The following is a 24743-nucleotide window of genomic DNA, read 5'->3' on the forward strand; positions in this document are numbered from 1 at the left end:
GAATAAGGGACTAGTGAACTGAATTTAAAAAGTGAAAAGGAAGGCACTTACTTCCAGCCTCCCAACAGGGTCAGGGAGCGGGAGGAGGTGGGTTTTCATAGCTGGAGGCAGCCAAGCCCCTGTGTGTTCCATGCCACTGCTGGGTTCTCTCTTAGTAGATAAAGCCAGAGAATCACTAGAAAAGAAAATCTCAGAGACTTGGGCATAAAATAATTCCCTACCTTCCCACCTCACCCTTACCCTAGGGTATTTTTGGGGTATGCTGAGTAGAGGTCCTTTTCCTGGCAACATGGAAAACAGGTAGTCACCCCCAGTTAATAAATACCTGGGTTCCACTCTTCTAGTACTTACCACTGGCAGCCTTGTGTTAGAGTTATTGGCATACCTATCTGTTTTCCTTGCTTGAGAGCAGGAACCATCTTTCTGTGTTTTTCACAAAGTCTGATTTAGGGTCTTCTGTCCACTTAGTATAATTTAGTGATTGTGTGTGCATGTGTGAATTTTCTGTTTCAAGCTTGCTTGATGGTGTTGGATTTTATAGGACTGACTTGTCAGAGTGGATCCAAGTGATTAGTCTAATCTCCTCAATTTGCAGATGAGAAAATTCCTTTTCAGAGCAGTGATATATGATTTGTCCCGGCTCAGCAGGTAGTTGGACAGGCAGGATCCTGGACTGCAATTCAAGACATGTGCTTTGTTTTATACCCTTGCCCACCCGCTACTGTAGGTCATTTAATAAAGTCATCTAGATGTAATTTCACATCCTGGTATAGTATGGAGCCTGACTTCCTCACTTACATGTTCCTTAGGGAAAACTAGCTTTACTTTGCAACTCTAATAACAATTGCTTAATAATATTCTAAACATTATTAAAGCTCTTCTCAAGCAGATGCAGATGGGAATTTATCTGTGATGAGCACAATTTAATTTCAATATGCAATTAGGTGTGCTGTTGGTTTATTTGCATAGGAATAGCAATCCTGCCAGGTTTTACATTTATGATGGGCTCACTGCCTGTCAGGCAAAAGAATGCTGCAGAGTCAGTCTTTCACTGTTGTTGTAAGGCAGAAATGCAGTTGGCATTTTAAAAAGTAAGAGGGTGCTTGGTGCTTGACCTGTGATTCAGAAAAGGCAGTCTTCTTTCTCTAGGCTTTATTCAGTGTGCTTACATTTTTTCTTTTGGGCAACGTGTGGAATGTGTATCTAATATATGTGTTTCCTCCCCTCAGAGCACTGTTATTGGGCCTGGCTTGTAATCATAACTTGAAGGGGGTTTCTCTGGATCTCAGCAACTGTGAGGTAAGAACACCCTTAGATTGTATACTGGAAGAGATAATAGCCTCAACCGCTTTGTCTTTTTCCTGGATAAAATGTGATAGATAGTGTGATTCCACAGGGTGTAAATGAAGCAGAAAAATACATTATACAAGTTTATAACGTTCTGTACTTTGCAAGTTTCTTCTACAGACAGCCACAGAACACCATTTAGAAAACTTTCAAGTATGGTTTTAATGACTTGGGTTTTGTTGTTGTTGTTGTTGTTGTTCCATTCTTGGTGCCGGATGGCTGAGTATTTTATGATGAAGCCTTGAGATATAAAACCATAGACTTGCTTTGCCATCATGAAAATGAAACATGCAGCATTTGTTGCAGGGGATAAATGTGTATAACTTAACTTGGATTTTGTAGAGCGTGAAAGAGAATGGCTGTCTTATTAATTTTACTTTGTAATATCTTGATTTAAAACAAGAAAATTAACATACCTCTAAAAAGTATAGCAGTTTCTAACACTTCCTATCAAAGAGCTCATAGAGAAGAATTGAGACTAAAGTGTCTGTATTTTACAGGACACCTAAACTTTTACTATCTTTGAAACTTTTACTTTGTGTGGCTAGTAAGAAGATACCCAGATACAAACTATATGGCCTGTTCAGAGCCTGACTTAACATGTCAAACTTTACCACTTCTTCCCAGGAAAGGAGATAGAAGTCTCCTTATTCCTATTCCCGGGCCTTTACACTCACTGTTCTCTCTTCCCCAGCACTCCTACCATGTCCCTCTTCCTCCACCTCCCCAAGACCTCCCTCTCTTTGAGGAATTAACTCACGTGCAGTCTCCTGCATACGTGCATCAGCCTCCTAGGCTATGCAATCCTGGATGAATTGGTTAATATCACTAAGTCTCAATTTCTGTGCCTGCAAAATGGAGATAATAGTACCTCTCCCAAGGGGTTGTTATGAAGTTTAAAGGAGCTCTTTTTGAAAAGTGCTTCTTAGGGTATCTGGTACGCAGAAAAGTTGTTTGCTCTTGCTGGTTTCCTATCTGTCTGCCAAATTTCTTTCCTGCCTGCTTCAGCCGTTTGTGATCTTGATCTTTTCTAATTATCTAACCCTTAATGATAATAGCATATACTTGGACGCTAAAGCGCCAGTCATACCTTGCATAGGTATTAAATTAACTCCTGTATGCTTGGATGTAACTTTCTGGAGGGCAGTATATATGTCATACTATATTTTGTATTTCCCCTATCTCCTAGCAAAATGCCAGGCACCAAGCCAATACTAAATATTGAGTAAAATTAATGCTTTGCCTCTATGAAAATTCTAGAAATGGACAAGTCTGAATTTGTACCATATAAATTGTTAGTGTAGTATTTTTCATTAGTTTCAAGCTGGAGTGAACACCAATTATGTGATTGAACAGTCTCATTGTTTTGAAAAAAGAAAAGCAAAAAACAATACAGAAAGACATATTGTTAAAAAAAAAAAAAAAAACCCAGACAATAGAACCCTAAAAAAACTAACCTTACATTGTGGAATTTTCATATGCACATTAATTATCTTTCGTTTGTAAAAATAGACTATAGTAGAGAAACCAAATCTGGTAATATTAATTATTTGTTTGCCAGCAGTTTACTGAGGGGCATGCCAATAGTAATTTTATTTTTTATTTTATTTTATTTTAGAGACGGAGTCTCCCTCTGTCACCCAGGCTGGAGTGCTGTGGCACAATCTCGGCTCACTGCAAGCTCCACTTTCCAGGTTCATGCCATTCTCCTGCCTCAGCCTCCCGAGTAGCTGGGACTACAGGTTCCCGCCACCGCGCCCAGCTAATATTTTGTATTTTTAGTAGAGACAGGGTTTCACCATGGTCTCGATCTCCTGACCTCGTGATCCTCCTGCCTCGGCCTCTCAAAGTACTGGGATTACAGGCGTGAGCCACCGCGCCCGGCCAGTAATTTTATTTTTAATTGGGGGAGGAGTAAGAGACGAAGCCAGTGGGATAGGTTATTCCGTATTTAAAAAAAAAAAAAAAAAAGAAAGAAAAAAAAAAACAGGCCAGGCACAGTGACTCATGTCTGTAGTTCCAGCACTTTAGGAGGCCAAGGCAGGTGGACCACGAGGTCAGGAGTTCAAGACCAGCCTGGCTGAGATGGTGACACCCTGTCTCTACTAAACATATAAAAATTAGCTGGCAGTGGTGGCAGGCTCCTGTAATCCCAGTACTCAGGAGGTTGAGGCAGAGAATTGCTTGAACCTGGGAGGCGGAGGTTGCAGTGAGCTGAGATTGTACCACTGCACTCCAGCCTGGGCGACAGAGTGAGACTCTGTCTCAAAAAAACAAAAAAGCAAGTTGGTGTAAACCTTACTGCTCTATTAGATCAAACTACTAAATTAGCAATAACTTCTAATGTGGTTTTACAGTCCTGATTAAATATCGTGACTGCCAGCAGTCTAACATCTTTTATTCAGTTCTGTGATAAAACTGAGATGGTTCCTTAATTATAGGTAAACTGAGGTCAAAAGAGGTGTAAATAATATAACTACCAATGGCAGACCCATGATGAAAATACTGTCCTGATTCTCTGTTGCTAATAGTTATATTGACAGTGATAATTATTAGACTACTAAGTATGGTTAGGCATTTTCTTCTCAAATAAATTGATAGGGGCCGTGTTCCCAAAGATTGCAATATACCTTGTCCCTTAAACTCCTTTGTGATCTATTGAGAATAACTTTCAGATAGTTATAGTAGAAGAACTGTATAAAACTGATATTTTGCATGTCAAAAATTGCAGACTATTGGCAGTTTCGTAAAGTTCAACCTAATTGCTAGTAGACTTTATCTTTTATAATTTTTTTTTAATGAAGGCAGGAATTCAGGTCAAATGGTTAATCTCTGATGATGGGATTGAACAGTATTGTTATGAAAATTCCAACTTCATTTTGGCCTTTCACTTATGCATTATATGATAAATTGATACTGCTGATATGGGGAAGTCTTAAAAGTATTGTAGTACCATGTTCCCCCACTTACAACTTGAATCACAGTACTGGCGACCACATTTATAAAGTCACATGTTACGTTGATGCTCATGAAAGTTGGTAAAACACAAAATTATTTTTCTAAACTATGTCATAGTATTTTATCACATTTTGTTTCTTAGGCCTAGATGTCCACATTTAAGTAGATTTCAGTTTACTTCTCTTCATGATATAATATATCTCCCCCCAAAAGTGTTTGGATTTCCAATATAATTCATACTGGAATGCTTGACACTTTGAGTGTTAACTGTTTGAGTCTTTAATCATCTGTATTTGATATTGCAGAGTTTATGTAATCCTCTTAGAAGCTCTTTCTATCACAGAAGTTTAAAATCATGAATATGTATATTTTCTTTCTGCCTGTTCTCTATTTAACTACAAACCCTCTCCACTCTTAGCATACCAGTCAAAATCATAGCAGCTTCAGCCCTTGACTTTTCCCGATGATCATATAAATCTAGTCTTAAAATCCAAAAGGTGGTGAGAAATGAAATTTCTCCTTGATACCATTGTCATCTTGGGAAGTTACTTTTCTGAGGATGACTTACTCAGGCTGAGGGGCTGGCAGACCTGGGACAAGTCAAGGTCCAGAGCGTTCAGCTGGCAGGTGTTGATCATCCTGCTGGGGTTGGGGGAGGAGGTGGGGAGGGCCGGGGGTTGGGGGGATGGAGACGGATAGGGAGGGTTTGTCCTGCAGTACTGCAGTCCTGCAGTTTCATTTTTTTTTTTTTTGTGATGGAGTTTCGCTCTGTCGCCCAAGCTGGAGTGCAGTGGCGTGATCTCAGCTCACTGCAACCTCCGCCTTCCGGGTTCACACCATTCTCCTGCCTCAGCCTCCTGAGTAGCTGGGACTACAGGCATCTGCTACCACACCCAGCTAATTTTTTGTATATTTAGTAGAGATGGGGTTTCACTGTGTTAGCCAGGATGGCCTCGATCTCCTGACCTCGTGATCCACCCGCCTCGGGCTCCCAAAGTGCTGGGATTACAGGCGTGAGCCACCACGCCTGGCTACTGTAAAGAATTTTTGACCCAGATTTATTTCTTCTCCTGGTAGGGGGAATAAATCCAGTGATGGATTTTAAAATCAGATTAGTATGAGTGTTATAGAGGGTAAATGATGGTAAAATATGGTAGTTGAGATTATTGGGAGAAAAGGGAAAACAGTCTTAAAGTAGGAAGTAAAAGTGTTTGGACAGGGAGCTTAGAATAACTTAAGCAAGTTATTTTTGATTTTGCCATATGCTGGTTCCTTTACTGTTCGTTCTCACCTTTCCTAATAAGTTGGCTTGTAGTTCTCAGGGTATTCTTTATTCCCCTGAAATAGGCATTTTTTTAATGAGAGACAAAAATCTCATTAATTTGAATGAGAGAGGAGACTTACACTTCATGCTATTAAAAAAAAAGTGCCCTGTGGGTATTTAGAACGTATGGAGTTGCTTTCTTACAATACAAACATTGTTATTTGGAAAATTAAATCTAAAATGTTGGTCTATAGTCTTTTGGATCTGTGATAACTAAGGTAATAAGCACTGAAATTAACCTTACATTTTCAGGTAACTTCTATACTTATAGGAAAAAACTTCTATGTTCCTTAAGGCATTTTGCATTAATGATATCATCACCTCTGTTTCTTTCCCTTGGTCTTTTAGTATGGAAAAGGAGTCTGTCTTGTATGTGAAAATGACTCAAAGCAGTTATGGGAGGCAAAAGAGTGAGCCAAGGGTGAGCACTTTGGAATCAAAAGGCCCCCTTTGAAACATGGCTCACTTACTTGGCTTATTAGGTGACTCACCTTCTTTCAGCCTTTGTTGCTCATCTATTGAATGGAAATAATGGTTTTCAAGGCTAGCATCTGGCACAACGTCACTACGCCAGCCCAGCATATGTGAGCCATCATCTAGGGTGTAAAAGGTTTGCAATGGACGAGCTTTATTTGGAATGTCAGAATTGGTATCATAGGTCAGTATTGCCCTTCTAAAAATTTTTATTTAGCAGCTTTATGAATATTCAATCTTTACCAAAAAATTTTTGGGAATTGCCTTCAAAGCTGTTTTACATCTTTCAATAAGGATTACTCTCATCAGCTTATTGGTGAGACAGGTTCTTCTTGAAACCTGATTTTTTTTGACACAAGACAGTATTATACTTCATGGCCAGATTAGCTTCAGGATGGCCTGTGGCTGATCCTTATTCATTCTCAAAGGGTTAGGATTTAGTGTCAGTACAGATGTTCAGAGAAATGTGTGTATTCCATTGCCCTCTAGGTTAGTTCTGAAGAGCTTCAAAACCATTTTATATGGCAGTAGTGATATTGCCATTCATGAGTATTCTTCCCATGTACCCAAGTATCTGAAGAGAGGCAATGGATCTATGCGTTTTGTTTTTTTAATTGAGACGAAGTCTTGCTCTGTCACCCAGGCTGGAGTGCAGTGGTACAATCTTGGCTCACTGCAACCTGCACCTCTAGGGTTCAAGCTATTCTCCTGCCTCAGCCTCCTGAGTAGCTGGGATTACAGGCATATGCCACTGTGTCCGGCTAATTTTTGTATTATTAGTAGAGATAGGGTTTCACCATGTTGGCCAGGCTGGTCTCAAACTCCTGACCTCTAGTAATCTACCTACCTTGGCCCCCCAAAGTGCTGGGATTACAGGTGTGAGCCACTGTGCCTGGCCATATGCATTCTTGTATGTTTAAAAATCTTATAACTTCATAGTTATACATTAAGAGAAGAATTGGTAAATGATGGGACTAAATTCTTCAAACTTAATCTCCTTCCAAATGAGAGACAAAAATCTCTAATACTTCAGAGAAGATGCAAAGGGCAATTAATTGTAGTTGTGGCTTAGTTGCAGGCCTGGGTGTGGGAGTTAGTTTCTTGAAGTGGAAACTTTTCTAAAGATGATCCTACAGTTTATTGCAATTCATGATGAGTAGAAAAAATAACATCAAATACTGACATTTGTAATGAGTTTTGCAGCAATTGAATAGAAACTTTTACAGTTTCATTCCGTTTGATAATCATTCGACCAACCTTGAGGCAAGCATCATTGTAGTTCCCCTCACCTATCACTTCCCTGTTAGGCCAGGTATGGAGTGCAGAATTGCAAATGTTTCACGTGACAGGATGCATATATGAAAGCAATGAATATCTGCACCTATTTGCACCTTGAAAATGACTGTATTTGCCTGAGCATGGTGGCTCATGCCTGTCATGCCAGCAGTTTGGGAGGCCAAGGCAGGCAGATCACTTGAGGTCAGGAGTTCAGGACCAGCCTGGCTAACATGGTGAAACCCGTCTCTACTAAAGATACAAAAATTAACTAGGCATGGTGGTGCACGCCTGTAATCCTAGCTACTTGGGAGGCTGAGGCAGGAGAATTGCTTGAACCTAGGAGGTAGAGGTTGCAGTGAGTCGAGATTGTGCCATTGCGCAGTGAGTCGAGATTGTGCCATTGCACTCCAGCCTGGGAGACAGTGAGACTCTGTCTCGAACAAACAAACAAACAAAAAAGGAAACAACTGTATTTATATACATCCTTCTTAGGTACTAGATTGTTATTTGGCATCAAATCCTGCTAGAAAGTGGGCATTATGAACTGGATGTTGTCTAATCATTTTTTCTGTCCTTGGAGAAACCTATACCATTCAGTTTTATGTATGAAAATTTCCCAGGATAAAAATTAATTTAAAAAAATTACTATTGGAACCCCTATGAAAGAATAGTAGGTAATTTGGGGGTCATTTTATATTTTTGCCATATCTTTTTAAATGATAAATGATATTAAGGAAGGAAAGTAAATTATTGAAAGTTCCTTCTAGATTTTAATTTTCCTTGCTGTCCTTATCCCCATTATGGATATTTGAGTGTTTGATATTACTTTTTCCTTAGTAATGAGTAAGATCAGAAATGTTCCACTTTCCTTGAGTGAGAGGATACTACTCTCTTGAAAGAAATGTGATTTTATTTTTAAGAGTTCAAAAAGTGTTCGTCATTTTAGTCACATTTACTTCTCTTTGATCTTGCTTTCTTTTAAATAATGCTAGTGTGTGGGATCCAAATAAGGGTAATTTAAAAACCAGTTTTACATGCACACATGCAGACAGCCTCTAATTATGCAAATTCATTTAAAAGGATTTTCATTTACAGTAATGAAAAAGCTTTTACTGTTTTGGGAAAGCTTTAGCTTTTGGAGAATTTTAGACATTTAATAACCTGTGACTTAAATTGAATGTTCTTGGTAACTGAAGCGCAGTTATTTTTGTATCTAAATTTTTGTTTTGGGAGCAAATTTTAGTTAGAAGTATTTTTCCTGACTCTCTGCTTTTTTACGTTTTGTATTGATAGAGACTTTAGCTTCTTCTTTATTCTTGTTCTGCATACTGCTGATAACGTTTTCTGTTTTTTCTCCTTGGGCTTTCATTAGCTTGGCCATTGTGTAAGTACTTTATGAATCAATTAGAATATATTGATACATTTGATTATTTTTTAAGTATCGGAACATATGTTTTATGTGTATATGCTGCAAATATTATCAGTAAGGAGTATGTATAAGCAAAGTTAAACCTTTAAATGTTACCTGTATTTTCTATTTCTATAAATGGAATATTTTTACTATACTTTACAATGATAGAACATAGACATTTTCTAACAAATTTTATTTCTCAACAAGTAAATAACTCTCAGCAAATATGAAATTGGAAAGACTTACGCATTTACACTTACCTTCTCAAAAGCATACTTTTTTTCTTGCTCTAAAAATCAAATTGTTTTTGGAGAAGTGTTTATTTAAATTAGTTCTTGTTTTAGCTTTGACCTAATGTATGTACACACTTAATTCTTCAAGTTTAAACAAGCTGTGACCAAGAGCCATGCTTTTCAGAACTATCTGTAGTAAATAAATTTTTATGTTTTTTAAACTTCCAATCTATCATAAACCAATACATTTATAAAATATAATAAGAATAAAATACAAGAAAATTTAGAAAGATGTGAGATATGCAAGCCCCCAATTTTTATGATTAGATACAACAGACCTAAAATGTTTACTACTAAGGTTTCTAAAAATTTTTACACTCAATTTCTGTACTTATTCATCTCAGATTTTGAGTAGCAAGGTGCTGGGAAGATGTACAGGTGTCATGATGAGACAGGCCTGATGGGGCATTTGGGTAAGCTGGAGAGCTCCTGAGAAAATAAGCAGGTGTAGTGAAATGGGCCCGCCACTCATTCCTGACAATAGCTTCACACACAGGTTAGAAGCCCTTCAGCTGTGAAGTTGGTTTTGGTTTCCCTGAAGTATGTAAACCAGTCTCTTGGAGAGGTCTGCCTCTCTGCAATACTCTACTTCAGAGCTCACCTTAGAGCAATCTGTCACCTTAAAAAGTAGAAATGGCGAGATGCGGTGGCACATGCCTATAATTCCAGCTACTTGGGAGACTGAGGTGGGAGGATTGTTTGAACCCAGGAGTTCAAGACCAACCTGAGCAACACAGTGAGATACTGTCTCAGAAAAGTAGGAATGGCTGAATGTAAACATCTCCACTGAAATTCTTCTGAATAGAGAGCATTCTCAAAGATCTGTGCAGAACTCTCTGCTTACCATACAAAAAGCTAGAGAGGTTGGCAAGTTCTGATCCAAGGAACCAGCAAAATATTGCATCCAAAATAGGGAAATGAGGATTCTTCTAATTCTTACATCAAAACCTAGACATGTGGAAAATAGCACCTTGTATTGTAAATTTGTTGTCAAAATTTTTATAAATTTTAATTTTCCTACATGAGTAAAGGACTTGCCATGTTCCTTGGTTCACAGGTTTCCAATAAATGATAGTTTGTTTTTCCTCATTAGATAATAAGTTTACTGAGCAAAAGGGCCACAGCTTAGGGAACTTTGCATCCTTCACAGTGTCTTACACAGAGTAGGAACTCAACAAATATTGCTGAATGGAAAATACAAAGATATTATGACTCCTGTAAAATATGCTTTGGTTTCATAGGAAAAGATGAAAAGTGCTGTATTGGGTTTTTCAGGTTGTTTTTCTCTTTTAAATAAAATTGCAAATGAGGTGAGAATAATCATTTGCACTTAGTTTTGCTCTAAAATAATCATCATAATGATATTTTATATTAATTCAACATTTTTCCCTCCATGACTCGAAGCATTTCTACAAATCATTTTGCAGTCATCTTTAGTTAGCTAATTATTAGTGAGAACTCACACTCGTTTCTTAGAACAGGTAGGGATGGGTCCTTCCTGAAATGTTTGACGATCAAAGTAAGTCTTTATGTCTCCTTTGGTTGGGTGGAGAGTTTATACCTTGGAATCGGTAACAGTCAAATAAAACAGTAACTTTCTCATGTATAAAATGAATTTATTAGATTTCCAAAAGTCAGAAATGAAGAAGTTCTTCCGGATTGACACTGCTTTGCTATTATAGTGGCCTGGGTGGTGGTCATCTTGTTTCTCTTTTGTTTTTTTCTAATGGTTTTAGGTTTTAATGTGGGATCACGTGGCACAGGAAACAGCAGCAGTGGCTAGTGGTAGGCTCTTTACAGCAGCAATGGCTAGTGATAGGCTTTTTTGGAGTTGATAAGCTTTTACTTTTTCTTTGGTACTAAGTTTATTTTAAGACTGACTATCTCTCCTATTTTTAATATTTTGATTACACTTCCAGTAGAGTGAAGACTTTACTCTGTGTTTGGTTTGTGTTTCTCCAGCTGAGATCAGGAGGTGCTCAAGTATTAGAAGGTTGCATTGCTGAAATACACAACATCACCAGCTTAGACATCTCCGACAATGGTAAGTCAGGTATCAGAAAAGAAACGAAACTGAAATATTTTTTGAAGCAAGTTATTAAGGGGAAAATAATCTTCTACCCAAATCCAGACATACCTTAATAAAAATGTTATTTTATTTCTTAACTAATAGGGCTTTTAAATTTAACAATAGGATTTATTTGTAGAATAAAACTGTGCCAGAGTCTTACTAAGTTGATTCTGTGGCCAACTATGCAAAGTCTATGCAGTAAAACAACTCAGTTACAAAAATATCACCAGTACATTGAAAAAGATCTGAGCCCAACTTTTTGCATTCTTGCTGATAATAAAAGTGTACTCTTGTTTATTTATTCAGAAGCTTATTTCATTAGCTTCATTTCTGCTGATTGTAGTATCATGTTAGTATGAACCTGTGAAATTTGCATAGACAACTTTAACTCCACTTACCCCCTAGTGAACAGTTTGTTGGAATCTTCTCTAACAGAGTGGTGGGGAGAGATGAAACTTTCTGCCATTATTCATCCCATTTCCTGCTGACTTGGTTTAGCCACTGATTGTATAACAGATTTAGATAAGTCTTTGTAGAGAATGAGTTTATCCCTGTGAAATAATAGGACATGAAAAGAGAGCAAAGAATGCCTTTGAAAATGAAAGATTAGAATCCCAGGCCCCTCAGGAAGGTAAAGGAAGTCATCGAACTACATGTCACCTTTGCTTAATTGTGTTCCAGCTCAGAATTAATTTATACACATGTGTTTTGATGCTTTATTTACTCTGATTCTTTCCAGGTTTAGAATCTGACCTATCTACCTTAATAGTGTGGCTCAGTAAAAACAGATCAATACAACACCTGGCGTTAGGCAAAAATTTTAATAATATGAAATCCAAGTAAGAGTTTTGAATTTTTTTATATGACAATGATGAAAATAACCAGCCTCCTGAAAGCTTTTGATTTGATTCCACTGTCCACATCTCTAAAATCTCTTTAGAAATCTGACACCTGTATTGGACAACTTAGTACAGATGATTCAAGATGAAGAATCAGTGAGTATTATGTTAAACATTTTTTACTAAAATCTTCTGTTTGTTGCCATTCTTACTGATTATTTCTACTGGATTAATTCTGAAATCCTTTCAGATAGTGTTATCAATGTATACATTTTCCATTACTTTTTAAAAATGGAATAAATATGCTTTAGTAGAGTTGTAGAATGTATTTAAAAACTCACTTTTTTACTTCATTCAACTCACTGTCAATTAAAGGAAGATTGTCACTAATAGATAGAAGGAAGTATAAATTAACTCCTGGGCCTATCTTTTAATTAGCCTTACTACTTCCTAACTTTAGCTAATAATCTAATCTGCAGGCATGAATTTTTACAATCTAATTGACTTTATGACCTTATATAATGCTGAGAAATATCATATTGCTAATTTGAATTTCATCTAATAATTATGTGGCATTATAGGAGACCAAGGAAGTTTTCTTCCATCTTTAATTGCTGCTTGAAGTCTAGTAGCACTCTGTATTTTTAATTCCCTTTAGTTGCTCCTGACCAAAATTTAGTTCAGGGTAAAGAAGTTTAATTTCAAATAGTACCTTATTTTGCTGCCCTTTAAAATGGATTAGGAGAAAGAAAAGTTATTTTATGGACAAAGTAAGAAGCACTCTACCATGAATCCATTTAATTTAGAGCTGGTGTGTTACACCTTATACTTTACTGATGCTTTTTACAGTTTTTTCCCTTTCCTCTCAAAGTCCTATTTGGTCACCAGACTCAGCTTTTCCAGTTTCTAAAACTCAGATCAGTTTGTATTCCTACTATGAAGAGTTATATTATTCATGTTTTGTAATAGCTGCCTTTGTAGGTCATGAGGGTGATTTTTATATTAATCATGTGGAGTATGTCACATTTTGAAAAAGTGTAATTTTCCCTTCTGAATTCATACCAGGGAATAGCAAATTCTATTACAGCTGTAAGCTGACTTTTCTGTGAAAGCTAAGAGACCAGGAGGGATGGACACTGGACACTTCCTCACTTGCTGTTGCCCCCACTTCTTTGGCGGGGCTCTGAGCTGGTGGGCAGGAGAAAATTCTGTTCTGTTTCCTCTTCATTGTGCATGTAATTTTCAACCTGTGGGCTAGAAAATGAATCTCATTATTATTTAATGAATTCAGCACTTCTCCTTACCCTCATTTGCTAATAAACCCCACATTTTGTTGCTCTTATGCTGGGTTATTGAAATTAGGGATATAATTAGAATGTAATTTAGACTTCTCAGAGTTTATGCTGTTTGCTTTACGTATTTAATTTGACTTTGCATCACTCTGCTTTGTCTGAGTTTCTGATTTTCCAGTATTGGCCCAGTTTTAACCGATTACGGAAGCTAATATTATGTAATTATACTTAATATTCACCCCAAAATGTTTTTTTTTCTTAACACATACTTTAAGAAAATTTATATTTTTATTAAAAGTATATAAATTTTATGTTTTGGTCATTACGTGAGGTTCTTCAAACCATCTATAATTCTGGAAGTCTGTTACTTAAAGATAATAGTTAAAATATACCTAAAACCATATTTGCAGATGATGAAGTTTGCTATATGAATGTGAATTTTGTCAAGTTCGAAGTTTGACTAGAGTGTTGCTCGTAATGCTGTACAATGAAAAGCTTTTTATGTTCCTGCCATTGAAAAGTAGATGGCTTTTTCAGAAAGCAGTTACCTTCTATTTTCTTCTACTTTTAAATCGGTAATATGCAAAACAATTTGAAATGATTAGGAGATGAGTCTTGTGATGATAAAAATTTTATCGATACTTGGTACAATTGGGATCATTTTTTGTTTTATTTATTTATGAGTTTTACCTATTAAAAAAGTAATCTCTTTGCTTTTTACATTCTGACCTGGTGTTTGTAGAGCTTGTTCTTTGACAAGCCTATGGAATACCTTATTCACCCAGTATTGTACATTATGTTCAGTTGAAAAACCTAGATGCTGGTGGATTCCAGTGTCACCTTCATCTATAGACAGTGGTTTTGAGGCTGCTGCACCCAGAGTCATGGGACAGTAACATAGAGGGGCCAAGATGACAGGGAGTTTGTTCTGAAGTATTATACATATGAACCCGTATTGTAACCAGCAGAACAGAATGTGTTTCTCCTGGGAGTGCCTGTAGCCAGGAGACAGATTCTCAGATTAAGCATGTTCAGCTATGAAAAAGAAATAGTAAGATTTCAAATAGTAATGTTACACAGAAGTACAATAAATCAAGAAGGGATGACCTTATAAATATGCATACAATTCAGGCTGTTCTGTTCACATTAATGACTACCTATTATTTTTAAGTATTAACTGGGGTGTATTAGAATTTGAATATAGTCCTGGAATTGATGCTTGATAGCTCAGAGAGTTGGCAGTTTTCCAATATTAAAGATTATTGAAATGATGAAAGATGTGATTACATCTTTTTTAAAGCATATTGTGTGTGTTTTTCTTTAAAACAGTAAGTTTCCTGAGCCTGAAGCATTTTTAGTTGTCATTTCTGCTTACCTGTATGTAGGATGTTAAGAAAATTGAAGAAACCAAGCTAAACCCACTTGAGTCAAAATGCATGCAGACTTTTTGGCCCAGGTTTTAATTGCCTTAGCACTTACCAGGCCATTTAACTTTTTATATATTTGATTCTGATTAATATAGCATTACCTTTTGATTTTACCATAAATGTATTAACTTTGAAAGCCATGGTAAATTTGGATGATAAGGACAATAATATTGTTTCTTGGTACCAACCACATGCATAAAATAATGCTTTGTTGATATCTGCGTCTTGAAACCATCAACACCCTCATTCTGTCTCCTGTAGCCCTTTGGTAGATGAACCTCTCACAGATGTTGCTTTGGAAGTCAATGTTAAGTGGTTGAGTAGACATAGATAAACCCCAGGCTGTGTGTGGGGGCTGTCATGTAGACCACCCAGGCACACCTTGAGAGCTCCAATCCCCAGGCCATTGTGGAACTTGGTCATAGATTACCGCAGAAGCTGCTTCTATCACTACTTCCTGTAATGTTGGGACTGCTTATGCAATAACCATACAATTTGTTTAGTGTGGCTAGGACAATATAGAGCACTCCACGCAACCCAGGAGACATCCAGATCTCCCAGGGAAGTCTGAGTTCTGACATTTAGAGCCACATTGGTTCAACCTGGTTAACCTGGAATTCTTACCCCACTTCAGTAAGTTATGGCTTAAATCAAGGAATGCAAACTCAAATGCCCACAGGGCTAGGAAGGCAACATAAACTAGTAAAGTGAGCTGGGTGTAAGTAGGAAGCTCTATTAATTTATTATTATTATTATTTTGGTCAGATACCATGCAGGACAAACAAAACCTGCCTTTAGGCTGAGTGGCTTTCAATATCTGGTTTAAATGGACAATGAGTGGGCTGGTTTGGATTCACCATACAGCTTATGGTCAAATAAAAAGGTCACACAAGACCTGGTGTGGTGGTTCACGTCTTTAATCCTAGCACTTTGGGAGACTGAGGCTGGTGGATCACTTGAGGTCAGGAGTTTGAGACCAGCCTAGCCAACATGGTGAAACCCTGTCTCTACTAAAAATACAAAAACTAGCCAGGCATGGTGGTAGGTGCCTATAATCCCAGCTACTTGGGAGGCTGAGGCAGGAGAATCGCTTGAACCCGGGAGGTGGAGGTTGCATTTAGCCGAGATTATGCCATTGCAGCACTCCAGCTTGGGGGACAGAGCAAGACCTTGTCTCAAAAAAAAAAAAAAAAGCCACACACAAGTTTGACTTAAAAAAAGAATTGTAGATGTATCTTCTGATTGAAACTTAACAGATAAAGTTAAGGCTGGGTGCGGTGGCTCATGCCTGTAATTCCAGCACTTTAGGAAGCCAAGGTGAGAGGATCATTTGAGCCTAGGAGTTCGAGACCAGCCTTGGCAACATAGTGATACCCTGTCTCTACAAAAAAAAATATTTTAAAATGAGCCAAACGTGGTGGCGCGCACCTGTAGTTCCAGCTACTTGGGAGGCTGAGTGGGGAGGATGGCTTGAGCCCAAGAGGTCAAGGCTGCAGTGAGTGGTGATTGTGCCACTGCACTCCAGCCTGTGCATTCCTCACAAAGCGAGACTCTGTCTCAAAAAAAAGATAAAATTAAAGGGTGATGATCAAAAAGATCTGCAATAAGCTAATAGGGAGATGTGGTATAAGGTTAGGAGCATGAAATCTGAAACCGGTACATCTGGGTTTGAATCCTAGTTCAGGTCCTTTTTAACAATGTAACCTTGGTTGAGTCACCTAACTTTTCTGTTTGTTGGTTTGGGAAATGGGATAACAGTAGCATCTAAGTAATGGGTTAGTGGGAAGATTAAGTGAATTAATACACATGAAAAGCTTAAATGGTGGTTAAGCATAGTAATTGTTCAATAATTGTCAGCTATTATTAATCCTGGCTGGCTTTTATCTTGCATTTGCCCTCTATTAGTATTTTAAGGTATCATTTCACCTTGTATAAAAATAAAATGGGTATAAAAGGGTGATCATATTAAAGCTGAGAAATTTTTATGTTATGGTTTTTTTTTTTTTTAAATTTCATCCTATCCTCTGCTTAAAGCTGGCATTTGTCAGCCTACTTGTCTTTCCCTGGCTTCCCTTAAGAGAGAAGTGGTAGGTATTCAGCATTAAAACACAAGTTCTCCATCTTTGACTCCAGTGGTCCATTTTGTGCCAGAACCTTCAGTTTCTATCCATGAGTGTCTTTTAGGTAGCAGTTCTAAAATCAGACACGTGCAGTGGGTCCATCCCCTGTCATTCTCCACGAGATGTATCGTGGAGAGTGGATGCTGCTTTGATGAGACTACTGAGTGCTGCATGTTGTTTGCTCCACAGCCTCTGCAGTCCTTGTCCCTGGCTGACTCAAAACTCAAGACTGAAGTCACCATCATCATCAATGCCCTGGGAAGCAACACCTCCCTGACCAAAGTGGACATTAGCGGGAACGGAATGGGGGACATGGGAGCGAAGATGCTGGCCAAAGCACTGCAGATCAACACTAAGCTCAGGTAGGGAGATCCTGCCCTCCCTGCTCATGAGGAAGGCTTGGAGCAGATTCTGAACAGCAAGCATTGCAGAGCCGCTGGGCCCAAGGGGACCTGAGCTTCCCATGAGGCCAGCTGAGAAGAGGTGACAATGTCAAGACTTCTGTCAGAATAATGAGGAGGGTGTTCCTAAATTTAGACATCGTGATTCTTTCGGTCTGTTGTCTTATAGTTCTGTTGTAAAGGTGGAACCTGACTGAGAACTGCCACGATTTCCTATTTCATATCAGTGTTGATAGCTGACCAGTGTGTGGGTAAAGGCAGTGAAAAGCTACGAGGGTTTTGTAGGCAGCACTAAGTGAGCAGAGCCCATGCTTTGTTGTGAGCACAAGGTCTTAACCCCCTTGCTCATCCCTGCCAATATAAAGACTTAGAAACAAGGGGCACGAAAGGTCTGCTGGTTCAAAACCAGGCTCACACTGGGTGCTAGCTGTTCTCTTTAGCAGTTTTATTCCATGTTTCCTAAGTGTGGCTTTTCTCAAGGACTAGATCCACTGTTAACTCGTTGCCATCCATCATTCAGAGAGATTGGAGTTGCTACCTAGGTCAACAGTCTGGTGAATGAAGAGTTAATTCACATTGCTCCTCAAGGGCTCTTTTATGAAGTTTTTCTATTCTCTGGCATAAAAGTCTGAGTTTTCTGTCTAAACTGAAGCCAAAATCCAAAATCTGCAGCAGTTTCTTTGAAGGTCAGTATGTGTGTAAAGAAGGTCATCGAGATTAGGAAGGGAAGGCAGTGAAAGTTGTGAGGCTGGGATCATCCAGACAAATAAAAGCTATTTTATGTGTCAGGGTGAACTGACAAATCCTAAATATCTCTGAAGTATACACATTCTGAAGGTAAAGTAGTATTTTTCTCTCTAAATACATTTTGTGTTTAAAAAGCAAACAAAACTATAAGCAAACTATAAACAGGTAACATCAGTAACATTACCCGTTTATAGTAACTGATGTTTTGCCAGCAGAGTGAGGAAATTCCTAGGATTACTAATTAAGCCATGTCAGGGAAGTAATGAAAACACAAGGAACTATGACAGATTCTCTCTAGTGTTTTAGAAACACTAGTGTTTTACTGTTTGCGGGGGAAAATCTCCGTAGCTGAAATTCTTTATATTGGGCATGGAACTGGTTAGCATCTTTTGTAAATAGCTTCCACCTCGGACATAAATATGAGAATATTATTGGGAGAATATCAGAGAAATATTGGAAGTTAGAGTTTTCTGTCTAGTGAAAGTTAGATAACATAATAGTAAGTTAATATATGTGCTATTGCTTTTAAGTACAGTTTGTCCACACTACTTGCATGGTAAATGTGTTACGAATATAATATTGGGGGAAATGCTTATCCTTGTTTTGTTAGAAATGAAGATGAACATTATTCCTTGCTCATATAATGTGGCTGTACTGAAATATCTAGACAGTGCTGTCTATAAGAGGTTTATATTCAATGTGAGAATCATTTTCTCTAAGTGTCTGATCATTTATGTGATTTGGTTTTCAAACAGGACTGTAATATGGGACAAGAACAACATCACTGCACAAGGCTTTCAGGATATAGCTGTTGCTATGGAAAAGTAAGTTTGAATTAGGATTTCTTTCTAGGAAAATAAAAAAACAAAACCAATGGTGTATGTATTATCTGTGGGGTAATAGAAGCAACTGTTTATTGGGGATCAGAAGATCTGGGTCTGAATTTAGTCTACAGCTAACCAGCTATGGGATCTTGGAAGACATTGAATTTTCTCTGGTGGAAGTTTCCTTATGTATGAAATGAGGGCACAGATGCCTGTTCTGCTAAAAACACCACACTGTCGTGAAAATTAAATGAGATCACGGGAAAGCGGCTGTGTGACACTTGCCTTGTTTCCTTTCCCCTTTGTGGTTTCACAATCTATACTGGGTCTTGTTCTTTTGCCTATTGTGACACCTTTGAATTCACTGGTGAGAAGAAAGCTGAGGTCCAGAAAATAAAGGTGAAGTTGATAAATGGTAAGCCCAGGGCTAAGTTGTGTCATTACTGTGAAAGACTTTCTTCATTACTTCAGTAACTAAAGCCTGCAGTTATTATTTATTGTTGAATTTACATTCCCAGTAAACTAAATGAGAAAATAATACTAGACCTAGTTGAAAGTAAAACTAGGAATGTGGTTCTTTCTGGGCTTTTCAGTCCTCATATTGTACCTTATAAGGCAGAAGTGAACAAAGCAGATTTATACCATTAAAAATGAGAGGCTATAAAAGTATGGGTGAAAAATAAGGGGCCAATAGCATAGAAGCCGTTTCCCTGGGAAAGGGGAGGAAATGCTCATTATTTTGTGTTTTTTCAGATTCCTTGTATATACGAGGCCTCCCAGGAGGGCCTCTCATGCCTGACATGGTATTGTGGTACAACCCTAGACTAGGAATCAGGAGTCCTTCATTCAGTCTTCAGTTCTGTCACCCACAAGCCTATGATCTTGATCAAGTCATTTAATCTCTCTGATTAATTCTTTTTTCATGAAGTGAGAGGATTAGGATAAATGATCTCCAAGTCCCTTCCATTTCTAAATCCTGTGGCTCTACTTTAGCCAGGAGTTCAAAGTTACTGCCACTACAAAATCAGAGACTCATCTCTCAGCGCCTTCTCTGTAGTGACCCCAGGCCATCACTAAATAGGGGTTAAGCAGCTTAGACCATCAGTTTAGCATTGCCACTGCATGATTGTAGACCCCCCTATGGTTACTCCTGTTGCACCACAAAACCCCAAATGGAAACATTTATTTACACTGCATCTGGATGCTGACAGCACAGTTGCCACCCTGATGTTGTAGACTGCCAGCTCAGGCTGGTGTTTGGAAGAAGCCAGGAGCATGGACAACCAATACTCAACATTTCCAGATAGACTGTCAGACTCCCTTGATCACAGTCGATTACGTATGCTCTGCTCCAAGATGCCAATGCTTCAAAATCACATTTGGTTTAAATAAACTATGCTGGTCTGTAACATGATAAAAATTGGATGATGGAAAGAAGAATTGTGAAGGCCATAAAAAAGATATATTGTCTCTTAGTTTCATTTGGCTGGATTTTCTGAAGGCAAACAAAAACAATTTTGCTAAAACAAAGCTAAGTTAAAAATCAGAGCTATAGAAATTGCAACTTTCTGTTTGTCTGATTATTTTACATGAAGCTACCTTATAAGTTGGACTGGGTGAATTTTTTTTTTTTCAGTAGTCCATCTAGACTGCTACTATTAAGTTGATGGTTTTATTATTTATTCTTTATTAGTACCTTATTTTAGGAGTTAGTTGCTAATTTATTCTTCCAATAGATGTCATCTAAATATGCCCCAGAAGCACACTATGAGTGCTGCTGATAGTTTAGAGTCCTAAAACAAGGCAGCTGACTGTGCAATTTTAATGTCCCAGTTGCTACCAAGTAGCCCAAGGTGAAGTTGATCTCTTCCTGAACACTGTGTTGTAGAAATGGACAGATGCATTTTGGGGTGGAGGACAGAAGTCATCTCTAATACTGGAGTTTATGGTAGGTGAGCAGGTGTTAATGGTCATTTCAGCACATAGCAGTTTGCAGCAGAGTCGGGATCAAAGGCCAGGGACCAGATTCAGAGTTCTGTGTTTTCCTCACACAAAAATGGCTCACTCTTGCATGTTTGTGTTTAATAGGCCTGCCAGTAGCAATGGGATAATATACAGCAATCAACAGTTGCTTCATTTGGTTTCTAGAGCCTGGTGGACAGCAGCTCTTGAACTCCAGCTGAAAGGACCTGCAGAGGTCAGAGTGTTTAGCCAGGCAGCAGACCCTTTCCTAGCAGCTTTAAAAGAGACAATCCTATGTCTACTGGACCTCATCATTTAATGGAGCCCAGAAACTTAATAGACTGTTTTGTGGGCGCTAATGGCTTGCTTTGCAAGCAAATGTTTTGTTTCTATTTCTGTTTTTCCTTCTACCAGTTTGGGGCTGGTTGTCACACATAATCACTGTGGGGACCCAGGTACAGTCAGGTCTATCGGTTACTAAAACCCACGTAGCGAGTTGATGTTGGACTTTCCCTAGGCTTGCCCTCTGTTCATCTTTTCAATCCTAGTGTGAAAATTCTCTCCTTGATGGAATCCAAAACTAAAAGCAAAACAACAAAACTGCATTCCTCAAAGTTGTGTCAGTTTTGTAGGTAGTGTGAATTAATGTGGTTGCTTGTGGTATTGGACCTGTGGTTATTACAAAGGATAATCTGCAATCTAGTGGTCTAAATGGTCTGGTGGTTTGGAATTTTCTAAGCTACTCTTACAGCTATCCTTTTGGATTTTTTTTTTAAAAAAGAGTACTAATTAAGGTAATAGGAAGTTATTTTTAAATAAGTATATTACTTTCTCCTTTTTCTAGGAACTACACGTTAAGATTTATGCCAATTCCTATGTATGATGCTTCTCAAGCCCTAAAAACAAACCCTGAAAAAACAGAAGAGGCTCTGCAAAAGGTATTAAAGAATCAGTAGCTTAATTATAAGCAATTCACATTTAAATTGTGGTTATGTTCCTGAAGGTATTAACAATACTTTGTTATTTTACAAAGTTTTTTTATTTTATTTTATTTTTTTCACATTGTCTTGCATTCTTGTGACCACAGCTGGGGTAATGCACGACGGGGGGAGGAGTAAACTAAGGAACACTAAAGCTTGTCATGCAATTTAAGTGGAATAAATTAACATTCTTACAACATCAACATGCCAGAGCTGAAGTATAGTTAAAGTATAGTTAACTTCCTGATTGGCTGTCGGAGAAGTGTGTGGAACTGAATATCAGTTTGCACAGCTTCCCTCCTCTTCATCCTCAACAGATGGATCCTTCTCTTCTGTCTTCATCAAGAAATTTAGTGTATTCCTGAGCTCTCACTTTACCATCCTCATCTATAAATGTATATAAATCCACACCCATTCCTGCCTCTACTGGCAAACTCAGAGGTACCTTCCACTTCAAAGCCCAGCCATTCCGTGGTGCATTTGACTCCCTTATTCTGCCCTGTGCTAGAAACCTCTGAATCATTCCCTTGCTCTCCCATATCTTCATCCTTCTCTTTCTATGGCCACCTTTCTCTGCATTTTAGATGTGCTCAAATATTTCCCATCTGAAGAAGCCTGCTCCACTCACACTGTGGTATTATTTGAGGAATCTTTGAACTTTTCCTCCTGCTTTGTTCTTTCTCCTTGGTGATGTCATCCAAAAGACCACCAAGATGGCTAAATTTTAGAAAAGATAGCTTCATTAATGATGATTTGCAAACTGAGAAGAGACAGCCTCTAGTGTGTGCTGAATGTGCTCCTCTCTTCAAAGAAGGGAAGGGCAGTTTGGGTTTTATGCCTCACAAGGCCTGCATCATACAGTCGACTTGTACATATTCAGCAGGCTTGGGTAGAAGCTATACGTATTTATGAGGGGAGCAGAGTGCATGTGCAATGGGTAAACATATGTAACATACATCTCGTATTCACTTTGGGGTGAGGTTTTAGCATTAAAATGAGGGTGAATTTGGTTCTTTATGTTAGAACTATAGTACACGAAGACAGTTTGTGTGCAGCCTCTGTACACTGGCTGAAACTAGTTTCAGGTCTGCAGTTACTTATCAAAAAAGAATGTAAGGCTAGCCCTCTGTCCAGTCAGAGTCGTAGTTGTCTGGGTTGTAAATCAGAATAGAAGGGATCTGATAGTTCCTGTTGTTAGGGTGTTTAGAGCTGTAGAAATTTAGAAATTTGCCTTGCCAGCTGGCCCTGAACCCTTACCCCATAGGTAACTTTGTTTCCTTAACCTTAGGGTCCATCTTAGTTGATGAAGGAGTTGCTCAGATCACAGTGTTACCACCTTCCATCTAGTCTTCCAGAGTTGACTTTCCTCTCTCATTTCTTCCTTAGCTTATCAATCAGCAAGTCTACCATCACGTAGCATAAATCCCTTCATTAGCTTTTCTTCCCTCTGTTCCCATTATGGATACCTTCCTTCAAGTCTCATCATTTCTTACCAGGATTATTGCCACATTTGCCTCCTCTTGTCAGCTTTACATGTTGCAATAAAAAAAAGTAGCCATCCTATTTCATGGTAAATCTGAGCAGACTAAAATCTTCACGCTATCCCTTCCTAGTAGCTTTCAGGATAAATAAAGCTGGGTCTCCGTAACACAGCACTGTTCAGAATCTACCTCCTATACACTTCCTACTTCATCTTTGGCCAACTCTTTTGTTTTGACCTGTGTCGAGGAACTCATTAAAAATGCAAATTATTATTATTATTATTATTATTTTATTATTCTTTAAGTTCTAGGGTACATGTGCACAACGTGCAGGTTTGTTACATTTGTATACATGTGCCATGTTGGTGTGTTGCACCCATTAACTTGTCATTTACATTAGGTATATCTTCTAATGCCATCCCTCCGCCTTTCCCCCTCCCCATAATAGGCCCTGGAATGTGATGTTCCCCTTCCTGTGTCCAAGTGATCTCATTGTTCAGTTCCCACCTATGAGTGAGAACATGCAGTGTTTGGTTTTCTGTTCTTGCGATAGTTTGCTGAGAATGATGGTTTCCAGCTGCATCCATGTCCCTACAAAGGACACGAACTCATCCTTTTTTATGGCTGCATAGTATTCCATGGTGTATATGTGCCACATTTTCTTTATCCAGTCTATCATTGATGGACATTTGGGTTGATTCCAAGTCCTTGCTATTGTGAATAGTGCTGCAGTAAACATATGTGTGCGTGTGGCTTTATAGCAGCACAATTTATAATCCTTTGGGTATATCCCCAGTGATGGGATGGCTGGGTCAAATGGTATTTCTGGCTGTAGATCCTTGAGAAATCGCCACACTGTTTTCCACAATGGTTGAACTAGTTTACAGTCCCACCAACAGTGTAAAAGTGTTCTTATTTCTCCAGATCCTCTCCAGCACCTGTTGTTTCCTGACTTTTTAATGATTGCCATTCTAACTGGTGTGAGATGGTATCTCATTGTGGTTTTGATTTGCATTTCTCTGATGGCGAGTGATGACGAGCATTTTTTCATGTGTCTGTTGGCTATATGAATGTCTTCTTTTGAGAAGTGTCTGTTCATATCCTTTGCCCACTTTTTGATGGGGTTGTTTGTTTTTTTCTTGTAAATTTGTTTGAGTTCTTTGTAGGTTCTGGATATTAGCCCTTTGTCAGGTGAGTAGATTGCAAAAATTTTCTCCCATTCTGTAGGTTGCCTGTTCACTCTGATGGTAGTTTCTTTTGCTGTGCAGAAGCTCTTTAGTTTAATTAGATCCCATTTGTCAATTTTGGCTTTTGTTGCCATTGCTTTTGGTGTTTTAGACATGAAGTCCTTGCCCATGCCTATGTCCTGAATGATATTACCTAGGTTTTCTTCTAGGGTTTTTATGGTTTTAGGTCTAGCATTTAAGTCTCTAATCCATCTTGAATTAATTTTCATATAAGGAGTAAGGAAAGGATCCAGTTTCAGCTTTCTACTTATGGCTAGCCAATTTTCC

General features: G+C 38.3%; 1 protein-coding gene across 11 annotated transcripts in view; it reads left to right on the forward strand.

The window, feature by feature from the left end:
* Positions 1–24743, forward strand: part of CARMIL1 (capping protein regulator and myosin 1 linker 1) — a 343419-nt gene that overhangs the window by 219253 nt on the left and 99423 nt on the right. For all 11 annotated transcript variants that reach the window (XM_050788179.1, XM_050788180.1, XM_050788185.1 and 8 more), the window contains 7 exons: positions 1230–1299; positions 11048–11129; positions 11896–11995; positions 12097–12151; positions 17024–17196; positions 18738–18806; positions 21613–21706. In XM_050788179.1, coding sequence (XP_050644136.1) covers positions 1230–1299; positions 11048–11129; positions 11896–11995; positions 12097–12151; positions 17024–17196; positions 18738–18806; positions 21613–21706 — 643 coding nt within the window. The remainder of the gene's footprint in view (positions 1–1229; positions 1300–11047; positions 11130–11895; positions 11996–12096; positions 12152–17023; positions 17197–18737; positions 18807–21612; positions 21707–24743) is intronic.

Source organism: Macaca thibetana, chromosome 4 (assembly GCF_024542745.1).
Source record: "Macaca thibetana thibetana isolate TM-01 chromosome 4, ASM2454274v1, whole genome shotgun sequence".
In the NCBI taxonomy this organism is placed as follows: Eukaryota; Metazoa; Chordata; class Mammalia; order Primates; family Cercopithecidae; genus Macaca; species Macaca thibetana.